The sequence below is a fragment of the Abrus precatorius genome, unplaced genomic scaffold (genome assembly GCF_003935025.1).
Source record: "Abrus precatorius isolate BTA unplaced genomic scaffold, Abrus_2018 Scaffold9, whole genome shotgun sequence".
Lineage (NCBI taxonomy): Eukaryota > Viridiplantae > Streptophyta > Magnoliopsida > Fabales > Fabaceae > Abrus > Abrus precatorius.
In genome coordinates, this window is record NW_020874439.1 from 7,677,266 (window position 1) to 7,694,792 (window position 17,527).

General features: G+C 31.9%; 1 protein-coding gene across 1 annotated transcript; it reads right to left on the reverse strand.

The window, feature by feature from the left end:
* Window positions 1–9,007: 9,007 nt before the first annotated feature.
* Window positions 9,008–17,215, reverse strand: LOC113850719 (TMV resistance protein N-like). Its single transcript, XM_027481275.1, has 5 exons — window positions 16,734–17,215; window positions 11,210–12,308; window positions 10,768–11,043; window positions 9,872–10,645; window positions 9,008–9,487 (listed from the first exon to the last, which is right to left on the reverse strand). Exons 1-5 carry the CDS (start codon window positions 17,213–17,215, stop codon window positions 9,008–9,010), a joined length of 3,111 nt encoding a protein of 1,036 aa, XP_027337076.1.
* Between the last annotated feature and the right edge of the window lie 312 nt (window positions 17,216–17,527).

A 17,527-nucleotide genomic window follows, 5' to 3' on the forward strand; every position in this document is an offset into this window, starting at 1 on the left:
ATATGAGTGGCCCAAGGGCTCATCTTCACGCAAAAATTTAAATTCTGACGCACGTTAAAAGTACATGGCCATGTACTTTGGCCATGTATATCTCTAGTCTCTAAAAAATTTATTTCACAGCTTTCATAAAAAGTACACGCTCATGTACTCGGCCATGTACTTTGGCCGTGTACATCTCTGGTCTCAAAAAATTGTACTTCATAGCTTTCATGAAAAGTACACGCCCATGTACACGGCCATGTACTTTGACTATGTACATCTCTGGTTTTGATGATATACTTCAATTGACGCGACCAGTGAGATACACGCTCATATACACGGACGTATACTAGCCCATGTATATCTCTAGTTCTTTGTCTGTTTCAATTTCCAATATCTTTTAAAGCTTTCACTTCTTGATTCTTTTTTCTGAAATATGAATAAAATGAAATTAATAATAGTAAATTTTCTCAATGAATATCTTTAAAACTCTCAATTATCATTCATGAATTATAATGTAGGATCAAGTATAAAAAATATTTATCACTTCACTGATAAAATACTTTAACTAGTTTTTGAGTTAATGTCCATTTGTTTCAAGATAAACAAAAATTATTTTAATAATATTAATTTTCAATTGTTAAACAATATTAGAGTCTGTGTTCAAATTGATATTAACCACCCTATATTTAATGCTAATAACTTTTTTGACTTTGCACTGGTATTATTAAAAAATATAAATTTTAAATAAAAATTAAAATATTATATAATTTATTAATTTTTATGAGTAAATATTTAATTATTAATAATAAATATTCTATTATATTAAAAAGATTAAATGAAAGAGAATCTTTTAAAATTAAAAATTAATTATAAAATTTGTATTACAGAAGTTATTTATAACTTAAGATAATATGTTTTCTCATTTGCAAAATAATACTTTAAGATTACTTTGTAAAGGGAAGTTGTAATGTGTAAACTCAATGAAACAGTAAATCAGTACAAGGAGAACAAGAAATCATTTTAAGTATTATTGCTTTAATGAGTTCCTTACAAAGTAAGTATGACTACTTTAAAAAATAGCCTATACAGAGAGTTTAAGAAAACGAAGGAAAAAGAAAAAAACAAGTCTAGAGAAAAGAACAAAACAAAATCAATGCCTTCCATGCCTCTCTCATTCTAACTATCCGGTATATACCATCATTAGCCCCACACAAAATCCTTTAGACGGGAATTTTTTATTTTGATTCTTGCATTCTTAAGCCTGCCCTGATCTTTAAGATCGACTAAAACATGATCACTAGATGCTGCACCAACTTCTCTCCCCATGACTAATGTCTCATTTGCTCTCATAATAGAAGTTTTGTTACTTTATCAATTGATATTTTGTCAACATGCTCAAGTTTTGTTTATCATGTTTTTCATTGCACAATTTCAAATATCTTTGTTAAAATAATGCACGCTAATAAATTTATTGTGTTTCTTTATTGCTTTTCTTGATGTAAATTTTTCAGAAATAGACTAATGATTGAATTGGTTAAAGATTAAGGAGCAGAGATATTTGAGCTGATGAGACAACTTTGTTGAATTCTTTTGTGTGAGTGCATTTATTACAGTTGGTTGTGACATTATCTTGGCCATTATAACGGGTGTAACATCTTCTAAGAGGAAGCCATCACTACACCATTAAGGAGTTGTAAGAGCGATTACGTTTGAACTTAAAGAACGTTTATAAGTGCTTTAACATCTCGCGCTATCCAATGTCTTGCATTTAACAGAGTAGTAATCAGTACTCTAAGAGCTGTAATAAGTTTTTAGCGCTGTTGCCGGAGATTATTTACTTTCAATATCATTAGTAGCAAAAAAATAGTTAGTTGAGCATTTATTTTCTGTTGTTTGTGTTATAATTGTTTTGCATAATTTTTCTATATTCTTTTATATTTTTTGCGTAATTTTGTTTTGAAGTTTTCTACATAATTGTAAATTTTATTTTGCATAATTTTTTGTGTTTTCTGCATGTTTTATTTTGTATTTTTCTGCATAATTTCAGATTTTATTTTGCCTAGTTACTAATTTGATTTGAACTTTGTTTATTTTCTTTTTGTATTCGAGAAAAAAACCAATAATAAAGTTACTTTATTGTGATGGTAAGAAACATGTATTAGAATTTCAACGAGAGCTAAGTTGTAAGAATAGGAGCTTATGAAGTGAGGCTTTTGAAGCTTTAATTAATGGTTTTCAAGCTGAAGTTGCCCAAACAAACCACTTAGAGTGTGATTCTTATGGTGAAAATCATGTGAATGGAACATATGATGTGGCTATACCAGAATTTCAAGAACAAATCAATTATAGGAGAAAATTTCAAAGACCTCAACCTACCTTTCTTCCTGTAGACCAGTATCAAGCTAACATGAGTCGGCATATTATAATTAGAATCAACAAATGTCTGCTACAAATGTTAATAATGCAACAACACATTCTTTAGTCCTCAGTTTTCACCAAAGGATAGCAACAAGACACAACCTGAAAGAAGAACCAAAAAGCTGTTGTTTGAAGATGCATTGACATATCAAGACAATGAAGAGCAAGGAAAGAAATTTATTGAATATATCAAGCAGCTGGAAGTTCCTTCACTTTATTTTTTTTCAGGTTCTCAATTGAATGAAGAGCTGCAAATTGGTCAGAAAAAGGAGAAATTTCTAAAGATGGAGCTAGAGTTGTTACCATCAAAATTATCTCCTGGAGCTAAAGATCATTAGGCATCAAGCTGGTGACATTAAAAAAGTGCTTTGTGAGAGATAACTCACATTCTTTTTCTTTCATTTCTTTTCAATTTTTGGTTTTTGATTGCCTTTTTTCTACATAATCTGAGTTTCTGGTTATAGGTGATAGTAAAATTAACAAACAAGAGAATTTCCTAATGTAGCTTGCTGTAATTTGCTGGAACTTCCACTCTTAGTGCCAAAAGTTGTTACACAGAGGCTATACTTAGCAATTTTGAGAAGAGAGTTTTGCTGGAAGATTCACTTTGAACACTTTACATGAAAAGACGAGTTATTCATTTCTTTACCTCTTGATTCATGTGTTGAATTCTAACATATTTCCTACTTAACTAAATAAAGAAACCATAAAAATATATATATTTCATAATTGTTTGAGTATTAGGTTTCCTTTTCCTATTTTGTGATGAATAATTCAGATTCCTTCTTCCATTTCTCTGTTTCTGATTTTTGAGTAAATATTCTGTTTGTATACTTCTTCATATGATTGTCATACTTTATTTTTAAAAATAAGGAGGTTCTTACCATTTTGTTCATATATGGATTTATAAGATGAATTATGAACATGATTGACTGATATCATCACCTTTATTCTAATTGTAAGAATTTAAGCCTTGAAGATTACATGTATGATTGATCGTAATTTTGCTGCACCCTCTACGATTTACTTTGTTTCTTGGTTGAATATGCAATTTTACAATTCTCACATATATGATGGAGACCTTCTTTGATTGTGTCTAGTTAGCCTAAATGAACTTCCATTTGTGCTTGAATGTCCTAGTTCACCCATTTGAGCTTAATATCTCTTCCTTGATATTTCCTCATTACAAACCTTGGTGAAAAACCATTATAACCATCCAAAGAAAAAGAGGCATATTGAGTCTAATCAAGGATGAGTTTAAAACTAAGTTTCGGGTGACATCTAAATTTTAATTGCTTGAGGACAAGCAAAATTTTAAGTTTGGGATGAAGAATAGCAAAACCATCTGAGTTATGGTTTCAAAAGGAAATAAATGAATAGCTAAGTTGTAAGTTCAAAAGAGAAAATTCAACAAAGTGTTGTTACGAAAAGCAAATTAATGAACGAAATAATAAGAAATTAGTGAATAAAATTAAGGAAAGAATGATTGGAATTGTTTGACCTAGTTTTTTATTTGAAATAGTTCTGTTTACTACATAATTGAAAGGATGATTGAAACAAATAATGCAGTCCATGTTAGTTGTAACACCTTAATTTTAATTTAAATTAAATAATGATTTTGCAAATCGGATAACCAAATTTTCATAAAAGATTTCGAAATAAGTGAAGGGTTACAAGTTAATATCAAGTAACTGCTAAAGGACTAGTTCAATTACAATGTTTTCAAAATAAAATCTAAGTCCTATAGCAGTCCATCCGTCCCTTTACTGAGCCTGGTGCTGATCGTCTTGGTTACCTGAAAAATGAATGTAAGGGTGAGTATTCTACATTACCCAAAAACACACAATAAACGTAGACTCTCACCTCCAGAACATTTCCAATACATTAAAAAAATACAATCACAAGCAGCATTTCACATCCATAAGTATAATTCATAAACTCATGCATATGCACGTCAGCCACATTCACTGTAGCACTATGATCACAGATTTACACCATGAATGGTCGCCGGTTACCCCCGCCTCACAGATACCAGGTGGACAGTCACGGGTCGCTCAACAAAGGTAATGGTCAGAGGTCTAGTCAGGAAGAGAGTGTGTGGCCTGTGGTGCACCCGTTCCGCAGTCGGTGTCACCACCATCCCTCTTCCTCAAGGTATTTCTACCGTCCTCATCTTCCACACCCCCAGTGTATCGCTGAATCATTCACAACACATTACAACGGCGCTAACACGCCCATTTGCACATATTCCATTCACGCATGCAATAATCATACTTACACATGGCACACAGCCCACATTGCATTCAAATACACGGTACTAGGCCCACATTCATTTCACATTACACGGCACATAGCCAACATTCATCTATATTACACAACATTTACATACAATTCACATCCATCAACTTCGGGTCAAAACACACAAGGTTCAAATATCACGGCACATGGCCCATAAGGCATTTCGTAGCAATTTTCTACCCACTAACTTAGGCACAACACAATATTCAGCAAAATAACAACAATTCATGCACAAAAGAGTAAGATAGAGTCCTCCCTTACCTTAGATTGAAGACCCACACTCGGATTCGACCACAGACGTGCTCCCTACACAGATTTCGGCCTCAAACACATGAAAGAACTCCATGAGAACTCCAAGAAACTGAGAAACAGAGAAATAGGGATTAGAAACGGAACCCTAACCATTAAAACTCACCTCCAAGCGTTCTCCACATTGATTCAACCTTCAATCAAGCTCATGAACGGCTTTGGAGGCAATTAACCGGTGGGAAAAGGGTTCTAGGTCGAGGGATTCAAAGGGATTTTTGAGAAATAACTTCTCAAACCCTAAGCCCCTTTTAAATCCTTTTTTGGTCGTGACACTCTCGCTACAGCGAGATATTCTGCTTGTAGCGACCCGCCCTCTCGCTACAGCGAAAAAATCAGAGAAAACTACACTCTGGTTTCTGCAGAATCTCACTACAGCGAGACTGCACCCAGAAATGCACCCCAGACTGTCGCTCTCTCGCTACAACAAGACGTCTTTCGCTACAGCGAGAAGGTGACAGTTCTGGTCCTTCCTCCCAGGGCCCTCTCGCTACAGCGAGAACAGTTCAGTATCTCGTCTTGTACTTAGGAACTTAGCCCATTTCAGCCCAACCAGTCATGCATACACACACACACACACATATATATATATATATACACACAAACACACATACATATTCACAATATATATCTAAAAATGCACACATGAATATACATTTAGATTTATATAATTATCAATAATTAATATTACAAAATTCGGGGCATTACACTAGTTTTAAGCTCATTCACTCAAAATGTCTTCCTTTTCTTTGGAATTACCTAAATTGTTTCCCTAATTGTTTAACACCTACCCTAAACCCATTTTAACTAGCAAAAGCCCTCTTGATATGCAATTAATTGTATATAAGCAAAGAAGGTTGAGAATATGCACAAGCATATGGTAGGATGAGGTAAAGTTGATGATTGTAAGGGTAAACACTCACCTTAAACACTAATGAGTGAAGAGAGAAATACTATCTTATTAGTTGTGATGATATCTTTCATTGTTGTTTCACATGTAGCTTTATTGTTCATTAGCTTAGATTAGTAAGATTTTGCATAAAAGAACTTTCTTGAGTGTGATTTTCATTCTGATTGAATGGATGAATAAATTTGTTTAAAGGATGAAGTGAAATGAAGGAATTCTTAACAATCTAAAACTAATTCTGTCATTAAAAGAGTTTCAATTGTTGTTTTGATGGATTGATTATATTGAACATTCAAATCTTTCCTTAATGCAATTCTTGGATTAACTATTCAATTGAATTGAACCTAAAAGATTTTCATCAATGAAAGTTGAGTTAATTTCTTAGATCTGAATTGAATATCAAGGTTATTGATATCTTATGGATAAACATTCATGATCTTGTAATCTCTTAATTTCTAATGCCTAATGCAATGTTTGATTGATTTACACTTAAAGAATTAGGATAGTTAATTGAAAATTAAAATCAATGAGTCAAGGAATTAAACTTTGATTAATCTAATGAAATTGATGATCAATCAATTAAGGAACTTAGAGTTCAAATCTAATTTAGTTTAGCAATTGATAAAGAGGTGAAATCATTCCTAATTCCATCCCACATATCAATTCATTTCAAAACTATGCAATCTGTTTTTATGTTACTTTCTAATTTTCTGAACTTTATTGCTTTAATTCTTCAAATGCATCAAACTTCTCAAAATTTTGTTTAGCTCAAATAGTTATTAATCTTGTGAAGTGGTAATTAAATGAGTCAATCCCTCGGAACGATACTTGGAACTCATAAGTCTGAATTTTATTACTTGCTACAACTACATAGTATAGTTGCTAGTTAGTACTCTAAGAGCTGTGACAACTTTTTGGCGTCGTTACCAAGAATTGTTTACTTACAATATCATTAGTAACAGAAAGATAGCTAGATTGATCATTTATTTTTTGTGGGTTTATGTTATAATTGTTCTGCATAATTGTTGTGTTTTCTTCTACATTTGTTTGCGTAATTCTGTTTTGAAGTTTTCTGCATAATTGTAAATTTTGCTTTGCATAACTTTCTGTGTTTTCTTCATGTTTTGTTTTGCATTTTCCTGCATAATTTCAGATTTTGTTTTTCCTAATTACTGATTTACATTGAACTTTGTTTACTTTCTTTTTGTATGCGAGAAAAAAAAACCAAAAATAAAGTTACTCTTTTATTTGATAGCAACTAGCATGTATAAAAAATAAAAGATTTTCTTGTATAAGAGAAATTCTAAAGTTATAAAAAAGAGATTAAGTGAAATGTGTTGTGTACTGGATGCGAGATTAGGGGCAAATTCATGTACTAATGACAATTTCTAAACAAGATCAAAAGAAACAAAGTTGTGACAAAGATTCTAGAGCTTGGACGAGAGAGAAATTCAAACAGTGGAGTGCTTTGTGTAGTGGAGACGAGAAAAGTGATTGTTCGTAACTGGTAAAGTGGAGTCAAACACTCTTCTACATTGGTTATAAGTCAAAATCGATGTAGAAAAACATTTTCACATCAATTGTAATATACAACCGATGTGGAATGTATAATGCAAAAAAATAAAAATAAAACTTAAACATTATTATTTTACAGCAATTCTTGAAGGAATCGATGTAAAAAACACTCTCTACGTCAGTTTTTATTTACACCCAATATAAAAAATCTTCCACAAAATTTTAAAAAAACTCGTGCCTCCTTTTTCACATCGGGTCACATCAGTTGTTTTCTGAACTAATGTAGTAAATACAGTTTATATCGGATATGACCCAACTGATATTGAAAAAAATTTTGTTTAAATTTCAAAAATGTTACTGTAATTTTTTTTCACATCAGTTACGATGTAAATCCTGTTGTAAAATGTCATTTTTGTACTAGTATAATTTTTTTATTTACAGTGCACTAATCTTTGATTATTCAATGGCAGTCCTCCATAATACAAATCAAAATGGAAACAAGCAAATAAATAAATAAATGTCTTGAGATATAAAGAGCAAATATTAACTTTGGTTTTAAAAATTTTAATTTACTTCAATAAATGTTATTGGTTTAGATTCACTCTCTTGAGTAGTAACAGAGTTAATATTTTATATATTTAGTTAGATACTCTATAGCTCCATTACTTATACTTTCGAGAGTTACATTTCGAGAGAGTATAGAGAAAGCCCTAAACTGTTAGTTGTTACAAGATTCACACAAAAGAGCACAACAATTTCTTAGCAAAGATAATTTCTTCAACGACTAAGTTTAATTTTAGAGATTGATTACAACAATTTCTTAGTGTTCTAATTTGATATAGTTTTGTTTAAATATTTAAGAGGCTAGATTATATGATTTAATAGAGTCATCAATATGGATTTGTATTTCCTACTCTTCCTTCTATCATTTTCACGCAGATAAAGCTGAAATGTCTGGAATAGTAAGAGGGGATCAATATAAATTTAAGTTCTTACTTAAATACTGCGGTCGTTTATATATTAGAAAATGATATAAATTTCTAGAATAGTCTATAAATTTATTAAGAACAATTTAAGAAAAACTATTTATATCTTAGTTTCAAGATAATTTCAGAGAATTCTAGAATATTGTAAATGTTAAAATATTAAACCACTCAAACATAATAGTTGAGGATGCCTATAAATTGATATGCCATCTCATTATAAAAGTCAGAGAAAAGTAATCAAACTATCAATTCTTCATCTCAGGAATGTCTTACACTTCTTTAATTATCACTTTTCAACTATCATATTTCAACTAAAAACCATGGTTATGGAAAGATAAAGGAAATTTCCGCACGTCAATGCTCTTCATTGATGATAAGGAATTCATCGATCATAAATTCCAATCCCATGGAAACCTGCAGTTAGAATATTTTCCTACAGTTCAATTTAACCATGCCTTTGTCATGCAACCATGATGTTTTACAGAATGAGAACTGAACTCTGAACAAGATTTGAAGAACCTTACTAATAAATGTATCCTTTAAGTCTATGTAAAATGGGAAGGTTTCACTTAAAAGTGGTTGAATATAACCTCTACTACGATTGATTCATACACGATATGAACTTCTTTATGATTCCTACAAAGGCATTTTTCTTTGGCTTGGGAGAAGGCTCTACTTTCACGTCAGTTGACTCGTTATACATTAGATAGAGAGCTGTCTTCTTGACAAACAATCCGTGACCAAAATTAACAAAAATCTCCACGTTGTCACCAGATCCTAGATGTGATACTATGCCTTGCCAATCTTCATCATTGAAAGAAATTGCTGTGTCTCGCTTAAATATCTGGATGGTGCACTTTGTGTAATTAACAATCATGATACTAATAAGATATTCAGCTGCCATGTTTTCAGGGGGTGATGAATAAACAACACACACAGTCATTCCCTTCATACGATTACAACTATCTTGAGGGACTATGAAAAACACTGAATGTCCTTCACCTGTGTGGGCCAACCAATATGGATAATTGTCACCCGGGAGAATAACATCACACGGCTCATTGTTAGTCAATCCCTGTACATGAACAAATAAAAAGGCGGCTTAGTCAGCCATGTAACATTGCTATTCAAATGGACTTCCTCAATCATTGCATTGTTATTCCAAATTCTACATATGGCCTTTATAAAGGAAAACATAGAAAACATGTCAAGATGCATTTATTTTTATGTAATACAGGCATTTCAACTTATATTTCAATTAATTTTCAATGATCAAAGAGAATATAGAAAACATGAAACAAGCTTAGCCATAAAAAAGTGAAAATTCCTAGTGCTTAATATGAGCATGACAACTTAGCTTGTTGATTACTAAAGTACAATGTTTATTCCACATTCTCTTGATTAAATAGTAAAAAAAATGAATAGCAAAGGCAAGAATACAGAAAAAGAAAGAACGAACCTCTGATATGCTTTTGCTGAGAGTATTGAAGACTTCTTGGTAACTTCCCATTCCGACCAAATAAGACCTCAAGGAGTATTTTGTGATTTCTGATGTGTTTGATGTTTCTAGTTCAGTATAATCTACACCATACACATCATTCAGAATTGTTCTCAACCCTTTAGATAGTTGAATCTCTGTCTCACATTGCACCCAAACACTTCGAAGTTTTGAAAGGATGCTAAGCATTGGTGACAGATCCCTCGAATAATTATTTTGTAAATAAATAGAAACAAGCGACGATGGCATGACTCTAAAAGGGTGAATGCAAGAGAGAGGATCCATTGTTGGTGACATCCAAGACCAAATGAGAGAAGGAAAAACATCGCGTGATAAGCCTTCATATCCACATAGGGATATATATCCAATGCTTTTTGATCTGACTACGGAAAATGGCACTTGTTTCACAGCAGTATTTTCTGCAATTAGAGTAGTCAAGGATTCCATCTGCACTATGTCTTCTTCTAATTTGTCAATCATTGAACAGCCAGAAAGGATAAGAGTTTTCACAGATTTCATTTTATACATTACACATGGGAGACCCCTAAGGCTTCTACAGTCCTTCAAATTTATCAGCAGAAGACTGCGGAGATCTCCAATGGAATCGTGCACCTTGAACAAACTTGGACAATCTTTGAGAATAAGCTTTTCAAGATTTGGTAGATTTGAAAAGTCAGGTGTTATTGTCAAGTACTTGGAATGACTAAGATTGAGGATTTTTAGCCACCTCAGCAACTTCAAGACATATTTTGAAGAAAAGGTCAGACAAGAAAAATGAAATGGTAGCAACTGGTATTTCTATAAATTGTCATCATTAACCTCAAGACTTTAAAATGAAAATGGCATGTAACATTTACCTGTGGCTGCTTCCAGACTAGTTTAATATTGCTATGTTTTAAGTCAATCGCAACAGCATTTCCCTGATAAAAGTTGTCAGGTATGTATTTTAAAGGAAATCCTTGCCAAGAGACCCATCTCAGCTGCTTAGAAAGATATGCATAATCTCCAGCAAGTTGCACATGATGGAGTTGCAACAGTTTCAATCTCTTCATTTCCTCAAAAACACTAACATTAAAGCAATCTCTGCCAGTACCGTGCAACTTCAAAGACAACCCTTCAATAGCTTCTGTCCCCTGCAATTAAAAGGAAAGATAAAAAAAATGGGAAACCATTGTTTTTTTTGCTCACTATAGAGATAATTTAAAAGCTGCAGCTTAACCACACATGTGCTGCACATAAAAAGCCTAAAACTTTCAAGAAAGGTTTCAAAAGTCAAAACTGTATGTAGAGTGTTCTTACAGTATTTTTTGTTAATACATCAATTACGTCCTCATGAAACCACAATCGGCTACGCTTCTCAGGTTCTTTTGTTGAACTTTCACGAACAATCTCTCTTCCCATGTCACGCAATAAATCATGCATTCCAAGTTTGTTATTCTTTTCAATTTTGATGAGGCTCCGCTCTATGAGAACAGTTATTCCAATATCAGCATGGAGTCCACAACCATTTAGAATATCTGTAACATAGGCTCTATCTTTACCAATAAAGAAGCAGCATATGTCAAGAAATATATCTTTTTCCATTTGATCCCTTAAACCGTCAAAGCTTATTCTTAATTTCTCTTGAACTTGATCATTGGGATTTGTTTCTAGCTTTGACAGTACACTTTTCCACTCTTGTTCAGTCCTCTCAAATAAATAAGATCCAAGGACTTCGAGAGCTAGTGGTAGTCCTCCACAATAAGCAACTACATTTCTTGAGAGTTCAGTGAAGTCTTCTCTTGGACTTGCTTCCCTGAAGGCATGCCAACTAAAAAGCTCAAGTGACTCATTTTCATCCATTTCTTCCATTTTATAGACATAATCAACTTTAAGTACTTTAAGTAAGCGCACATCTCTTGTTGTAATGATTATTACACTTCCTTGACCAATCCATTTACAATTTCCACATAGGGATTTTAATTGCTCAAACTTAGTTACATCATCAAGTACAATGAGCGCCCTCTTACCACAAAGTCTTTTCTCGATTGTAGTTATCCCCATTGCAATGCTATGTATCTTCACCTTTGTTTTCAAGATATCTGAAAGAAGTTGTTCTTGTAAATGGATTTGACCTTTATCGTCCTTGCAAACTTCTCGAATATTTTCTAGGAAACACCTATCTCCAAATTTGAGATGGATTTCATTGTAGATAGCTTTGGCTATGGTTGTTTTTCCCAGTCCACCCATTCCCCAAATCCCTACTATACAAACTGTGCTTGACTGTTGCTCCAAAAATTGAGTCACATGTTGCACACGAGATTCTAATCCAACTGGGAAATCCGTAATAGACAATAATGTGTTGTTTAGGTTTGTCATTACAAAATTAACAACTTCCATCACTACTTGGCTTTCGCTCCTGTCACAATAATTATATAAGAGGAAAAATACAGTGAGAAAGAATATGAGAGATCAATTATAAGATTAAAATATTAATTCATACCTTGTGAGAAATGGAAATTTAAGTCTAGATTTTTTGTTCAATTAATAACAGAAAGAACATAAATAAATAGTCTATATATTTGGGACACAGGACTGAGGATAAAAGAGGTGAAGCAAATTGTTAATGGCTTGCATTTTGCTTGACTTAACTTATTTATTCGACAAGTGAAGACTTTTCTAAAGCTTATATTTAACTAAACAAAATTATGTTTCCAGCTATCTAAAACGTATTTTGGATATGACAACGTAGTCTTTTCAAGTAAATGTATCATGATCATCTTCTTGAAATTATGTATTTACTGGTTTGTTTGAAGGCTTGTGTTTATCAATGCTTAAGATCGTTAACTTAGTGTAAAGTAGGCCCAATTTGGATTAGCTATAAGATAATGAATGCTTTTCAATTGGGGTAAGTATTTGATTCCTATATTTTAAGAAAGCCCTTCTAACTTGCATAAAATAACTTGAACTTGTGCGTGATGTTTGATTCATTTTACTACAACCTTACCTCATTTTATCTTCTTTTTCATTTAGTCTTTGTTTAAAACTTTATCCACATTAGCTGATAGACTTAATGACTATTTTAAGAAATTATTGTAAAGAATATGTTTATATAAACTTTGAGGAGAAGCATTAGAAAATGTCTGACGTCACATAAGTAGTTCAGGTTTAGACCTATAATTTGATGCATAAGCAAAGACCTTGTAAAGAAAAGTTTGACTTGACCTGATCCCTTGTCACTTACCTACAACTAGTTTACTCTAGATATATCATCTACCCTTAACCGTTGAATAAACAAGTCAAATAATGAACCTAAGCGCCAAGATAAGCATTTTTTAAAGTTCAGGAACTAAGTTACATATAACCCAAAACTCTGAGTGTTAATTTGTAATTTCCAATTAATTAAAGAGAAGTATCTCATACCTTAAAAATATTATTTATGTGTGTATTAAATTATTGGCTTAATTATATTTTTAGTTCTTTTAGTTTAGACAACCATTTGTAATTTTGCTCACTATTTTTTTTTTTAGGAAATCAAGCCCATCTATTTTTTATTTCTTTTTTAAGAATATGTTCATAAAATTTTACAGATTTTGTTGGATGTGAGACTAGGATTTGAAGAGGAGGAAATTTTGATCTTTTTAAATTTTGGTTGAAATATTATATGTTTTGTTGGGGAATTTTGAGTAAAAGAAGGTTTAGAATGATCTGATTGATTCAATTTGTGACTATTTTGAACAGATATTGAAAATTTTAATAGTTTTAAATGACAGGAAGGTGATAGAAGAACTTAACTGTAATATCTGAAAAAATAAGGAACTAAATTCACATACAAATTTATTGCGGTACAAAAATCTCATTAACTATAATGGAGGGATTAAAAGTACAATTAATCCTAAATTATTATTATAGCCCAAATATGTTACATTCATTTTTCAATTTGGTGCTTATATGTAAAAATATTTCAAATTGATCCTTATATGTGAATTCATTCTCAATTCAGTCCCTGTGAAAATGACCTATAGGCATGATAATAGCGTGATGTAAATGATGTGACAGTTATTTGTATAGTACCACAGTGAAGTAGTAATACCCTTATACGTGAAGCTAATTTTCAATTTAATGTGGCAGAAGATGCAGGAGGAACCAGAATTCAATAATGCTGAAATCAAGCGTGAAGTAGTCCCACATAAAATGGGATATGAGCAAATTAGGGCTTATAAAGAGATGAATGCTTAAACAAGTAGATGAACTGTCACTGAGTGAGTTCACGGTGTGAATTCATGGTCAGTGTAAAAAATGCACTGTAGTGATACTAGATGATCCACATGTGGAGGGTGTGGAGCCGCTATACAACTAATATTAATAGTCGATGATCAAGATGTCATGGGTGTTGTAAAGGGTGATATGAGCAGTCGATGATCATTATATATTATTAGCTAAATTTCAAAGGTTTTCTACTAAGACAAAATCATAGGGTGGCACACAAATTATAGTTACAGGGGAGGAATCTATTTAAAACAAGGTTTCCAAAATGTTTGTAATGGACATTCATTTGGAAGCTAGCCAAGATTGAACATAAGAAATTCATTTAGTAACACAGGCTTACAGTTTTCTCAATAAACTAGTAGAGTTGTTTGATAAAACAAAATAAAGGAGTTGTAATTTTTGGAAGCTAATTTGTGAAAAGCTATTTCAAGTAAAATTCAGGTGATTGGAGGCAAGCTTTAAATTTCGTTCCATTTTTACTCTCAACATTTAAAATAATTTATACTCTCACAAAATAACCTTGACTCTTCCTTTTCAGTAACTATATGTGAGATTGATCTATTTAGCAAAAGGTTCTGTGTTCAAACCTCAGCATGTGCAACTGTACTTGGGTTAGTGGCAGCCATGAATAACAAGTGAAGATTAACTTTCGACCCTTTGATCTTGGAGACACCTCATGGTCTCTAGCCTTGGACCAAAAAACAGAGCCTTTGTTGCATTATGCAACTATTCTTTCTGGGCAATTTTCATTAATGTGAAATTGGGAAGGACTATATTGTGGTCTTTGGAGATAGGCACATCAAAGTGGGTAATTAATGAAATGCTGATAAGTTTACAAAGTTAACATTTGGAGAACATTATGATTTGTGATGAAGCTAAGATTAGTTCTAGTTTACTAGAGCTGATCGAAGGAGTGCCACCAAGGACTATTGCAATTCCCATCAAACTAGATAAGATTCCTAATTTACCATTTACCACACTTCATATATTATTGACAATAGGTTTGATTATCTTATCTAAAGGCTAATTCTTGAATATGCTTTAGAATTTTTTTATATTTAGAGGTGGTGTTTTTCATATAAGTTGTCTGGAATACAAGAGATAATATAAATTTTCCAATTAACAATAGGGTGCCTTTTGAATCATTGTACTTTAATCATACAAGAACTAAATGTAAAAGAATGTCATATATAAGAACTAAAATTATACTTTAATCATACAAGCAATTAATTGTCATACCATTTTGCATTATGGACGAGTTTGTCATGCTGCTATAACGTCTATATATAGCGTGTATTAAGGAGAGAACGATTATACATACAGATACTAATTGAAATATTCCTATATCTACATATGCATATATAGGGAAATGATCTGACTAGCATGAGGTGAGGAAAGTAAATCTTAACCATACAACGATGGTCAAGATAAAAAACTTTTTCAATGATCATTTTAAAATGTTACATGATTCAATTCAATACTTTCATATGTGTGCGTGTAAGTTTTGTAAAACAAAGAAAAGAAAAGAAGGTTATAACACACAAACACTCTCTCTATTTCTCACCACACCTACCTTTATATGTGAGCTTCCATTACCTTCCTTTAATTCATCCTTTTAATATTTTGGAGAAACTTTTATAATCATTTGTTTTTCTTTTTTACCCAGATAGCTTTGGATAATTTTTTAGAGTTAGAGAGGAGTAAGGAGTGTCGCCCATTCTGAAGAAAATTTCTATTTAAGTGTCCGAAGATATGTTCATAATTCAAAGATTTGAGAGGTATGTTCAGAGTTTAAAGGTTTGAAAATTTTAGTTTTCGGCATGTTTTCATATCGAACATTTTATCTTTAAACTTATTTATGACGTCGAATATTATTGGTATTCAAATTACTTCTCTTGCAGTTTTAGAATAGTCTAATAGAGGGAGTTAATTAGTTAATCAATGTTGCAAAGAAACAATAACTAAAGTAATTTATTTTATAAATTTTTATGATTATAATTTTAATTGTATTATCTCAATATTATTGTATAAATTTTATTTCTTGAGAAACCAAGCCGTTATATTAATTCTTGATCCTTCTAAACTTTTTATGAAATGAATTTTATTTAGTTAACATAATTATATTCACGAGATTGTGAAAGTAGCAGCTATTTAAATTGTTTGAAGATGATTAATCATGATAAATATTTTGGGAATGATTTTTTATGAAATATAATTTTGGAAAGTCTATGTTAAAAACTTGTAGCTGTTAATGAGAATAACATTTAAGGTACATAGTTAGGTCTTGGGAGGAGAAGACCTGTGCGTTAGATGAAGTTGTTAGTGCAAAGAGAGTGATAATAATGAGAAGACCTAGGTTCTGTTGTTGTGTGTGGCCCCCATAAAAAATAAGAGTCTTTTGTTTATTGCATTTTTGTTTATATGTATTTTATTATGCTAATAATGTATTCAAGGAAAAATTATTAATCTGTTGGATAAGTTTTTAAACTTTTTATTTATGTTCAAGTACTTAGAATTATAATTAACTTCTTCAACATTCTCAAACAAAAGGCTAAAGAAAATCAAGATTATTTACCTGGAATTCTTGACATCCCAACCTGCCAAATTAGCAGCTTCGGTGAGTGCAATTGTCCAACGAAACAACTCATCTGTCATCCGTGAATACATTTCTGCAAGTCTTTCCAAGGCTTCTCCAAAACTACCCTTTTGTTTTCTTACATCGGACGGATCAACATAGTAAAATATGGGTATAACCACCTGACCCATATTCCTGTGACATTCCATGATTTTCTCCAATTCTTCAAGACACCAACTAGACTCAGCATAGTTCTTCGAGAAGACAACGATAGATATCTTGGACCCTTCAATTGCTCGCCACAGCTCCTGATACAATCTTTGTCCTTTGATGATATTATCGTCAAAAAAAGTGTTTATTCCTGCATTTGAGAGTGAAGAATAGAGGTAAGAAACGATGTTGCTGCGCGTGTCTTCCCCTCTGAAACTCAGGAACACGTCGTGAATCATTTGGGGATTCGACTTAGTCGATGAAGAAGACATGGGTGATGGGTTCGATCAAATGCAAATGAAATCAACACTGTTTCGTTTATTCGTCATTTTACAAAGCTAAGGCTACCAACCCGCTTCAATTTTTTAAATCATTTTTTTGTCGTCTATTGTATTTAAAAAACATTAATAATCATTTTTTATTAAGTATTTAAAAATGTGATAAATATTTTTTTAATAAATATTTAAAATTTTAAATACTTAAACTCAAATTTATAAGTTGAAGCTAATAAATTTATAGTACTTTTAAAATCTATTACTCTTATATCTCATTTTCATTTACAATCTCTTTGTATTTTTCTTTCC

Excerpts from the sequence above, each read along its gene's own strand:
- LOC113850719 (XM_027481275.1), bottom strand. The coding sequence starts at position 17,215 with ATGTCTTCTTCATCGACTAAGTCGAATCCCCAAATGATTCACGACGTG. Across the intron at positions 11,044-11,209 it reads ATGTATTAACAAAAAATACT|GGGACAGAAGCTATTGAAGG; the intron begins GTAAGAACACTC and ends TTTTAATTGCAG. Across the intron at positions 10,646-10,767 it reads TAGTCTGGAAGCAGCCACAG|TTGCTGAGGTGGCTAAAAAT; the intron begins GTAAATGTTACA and ends TATGTCTTGAAG.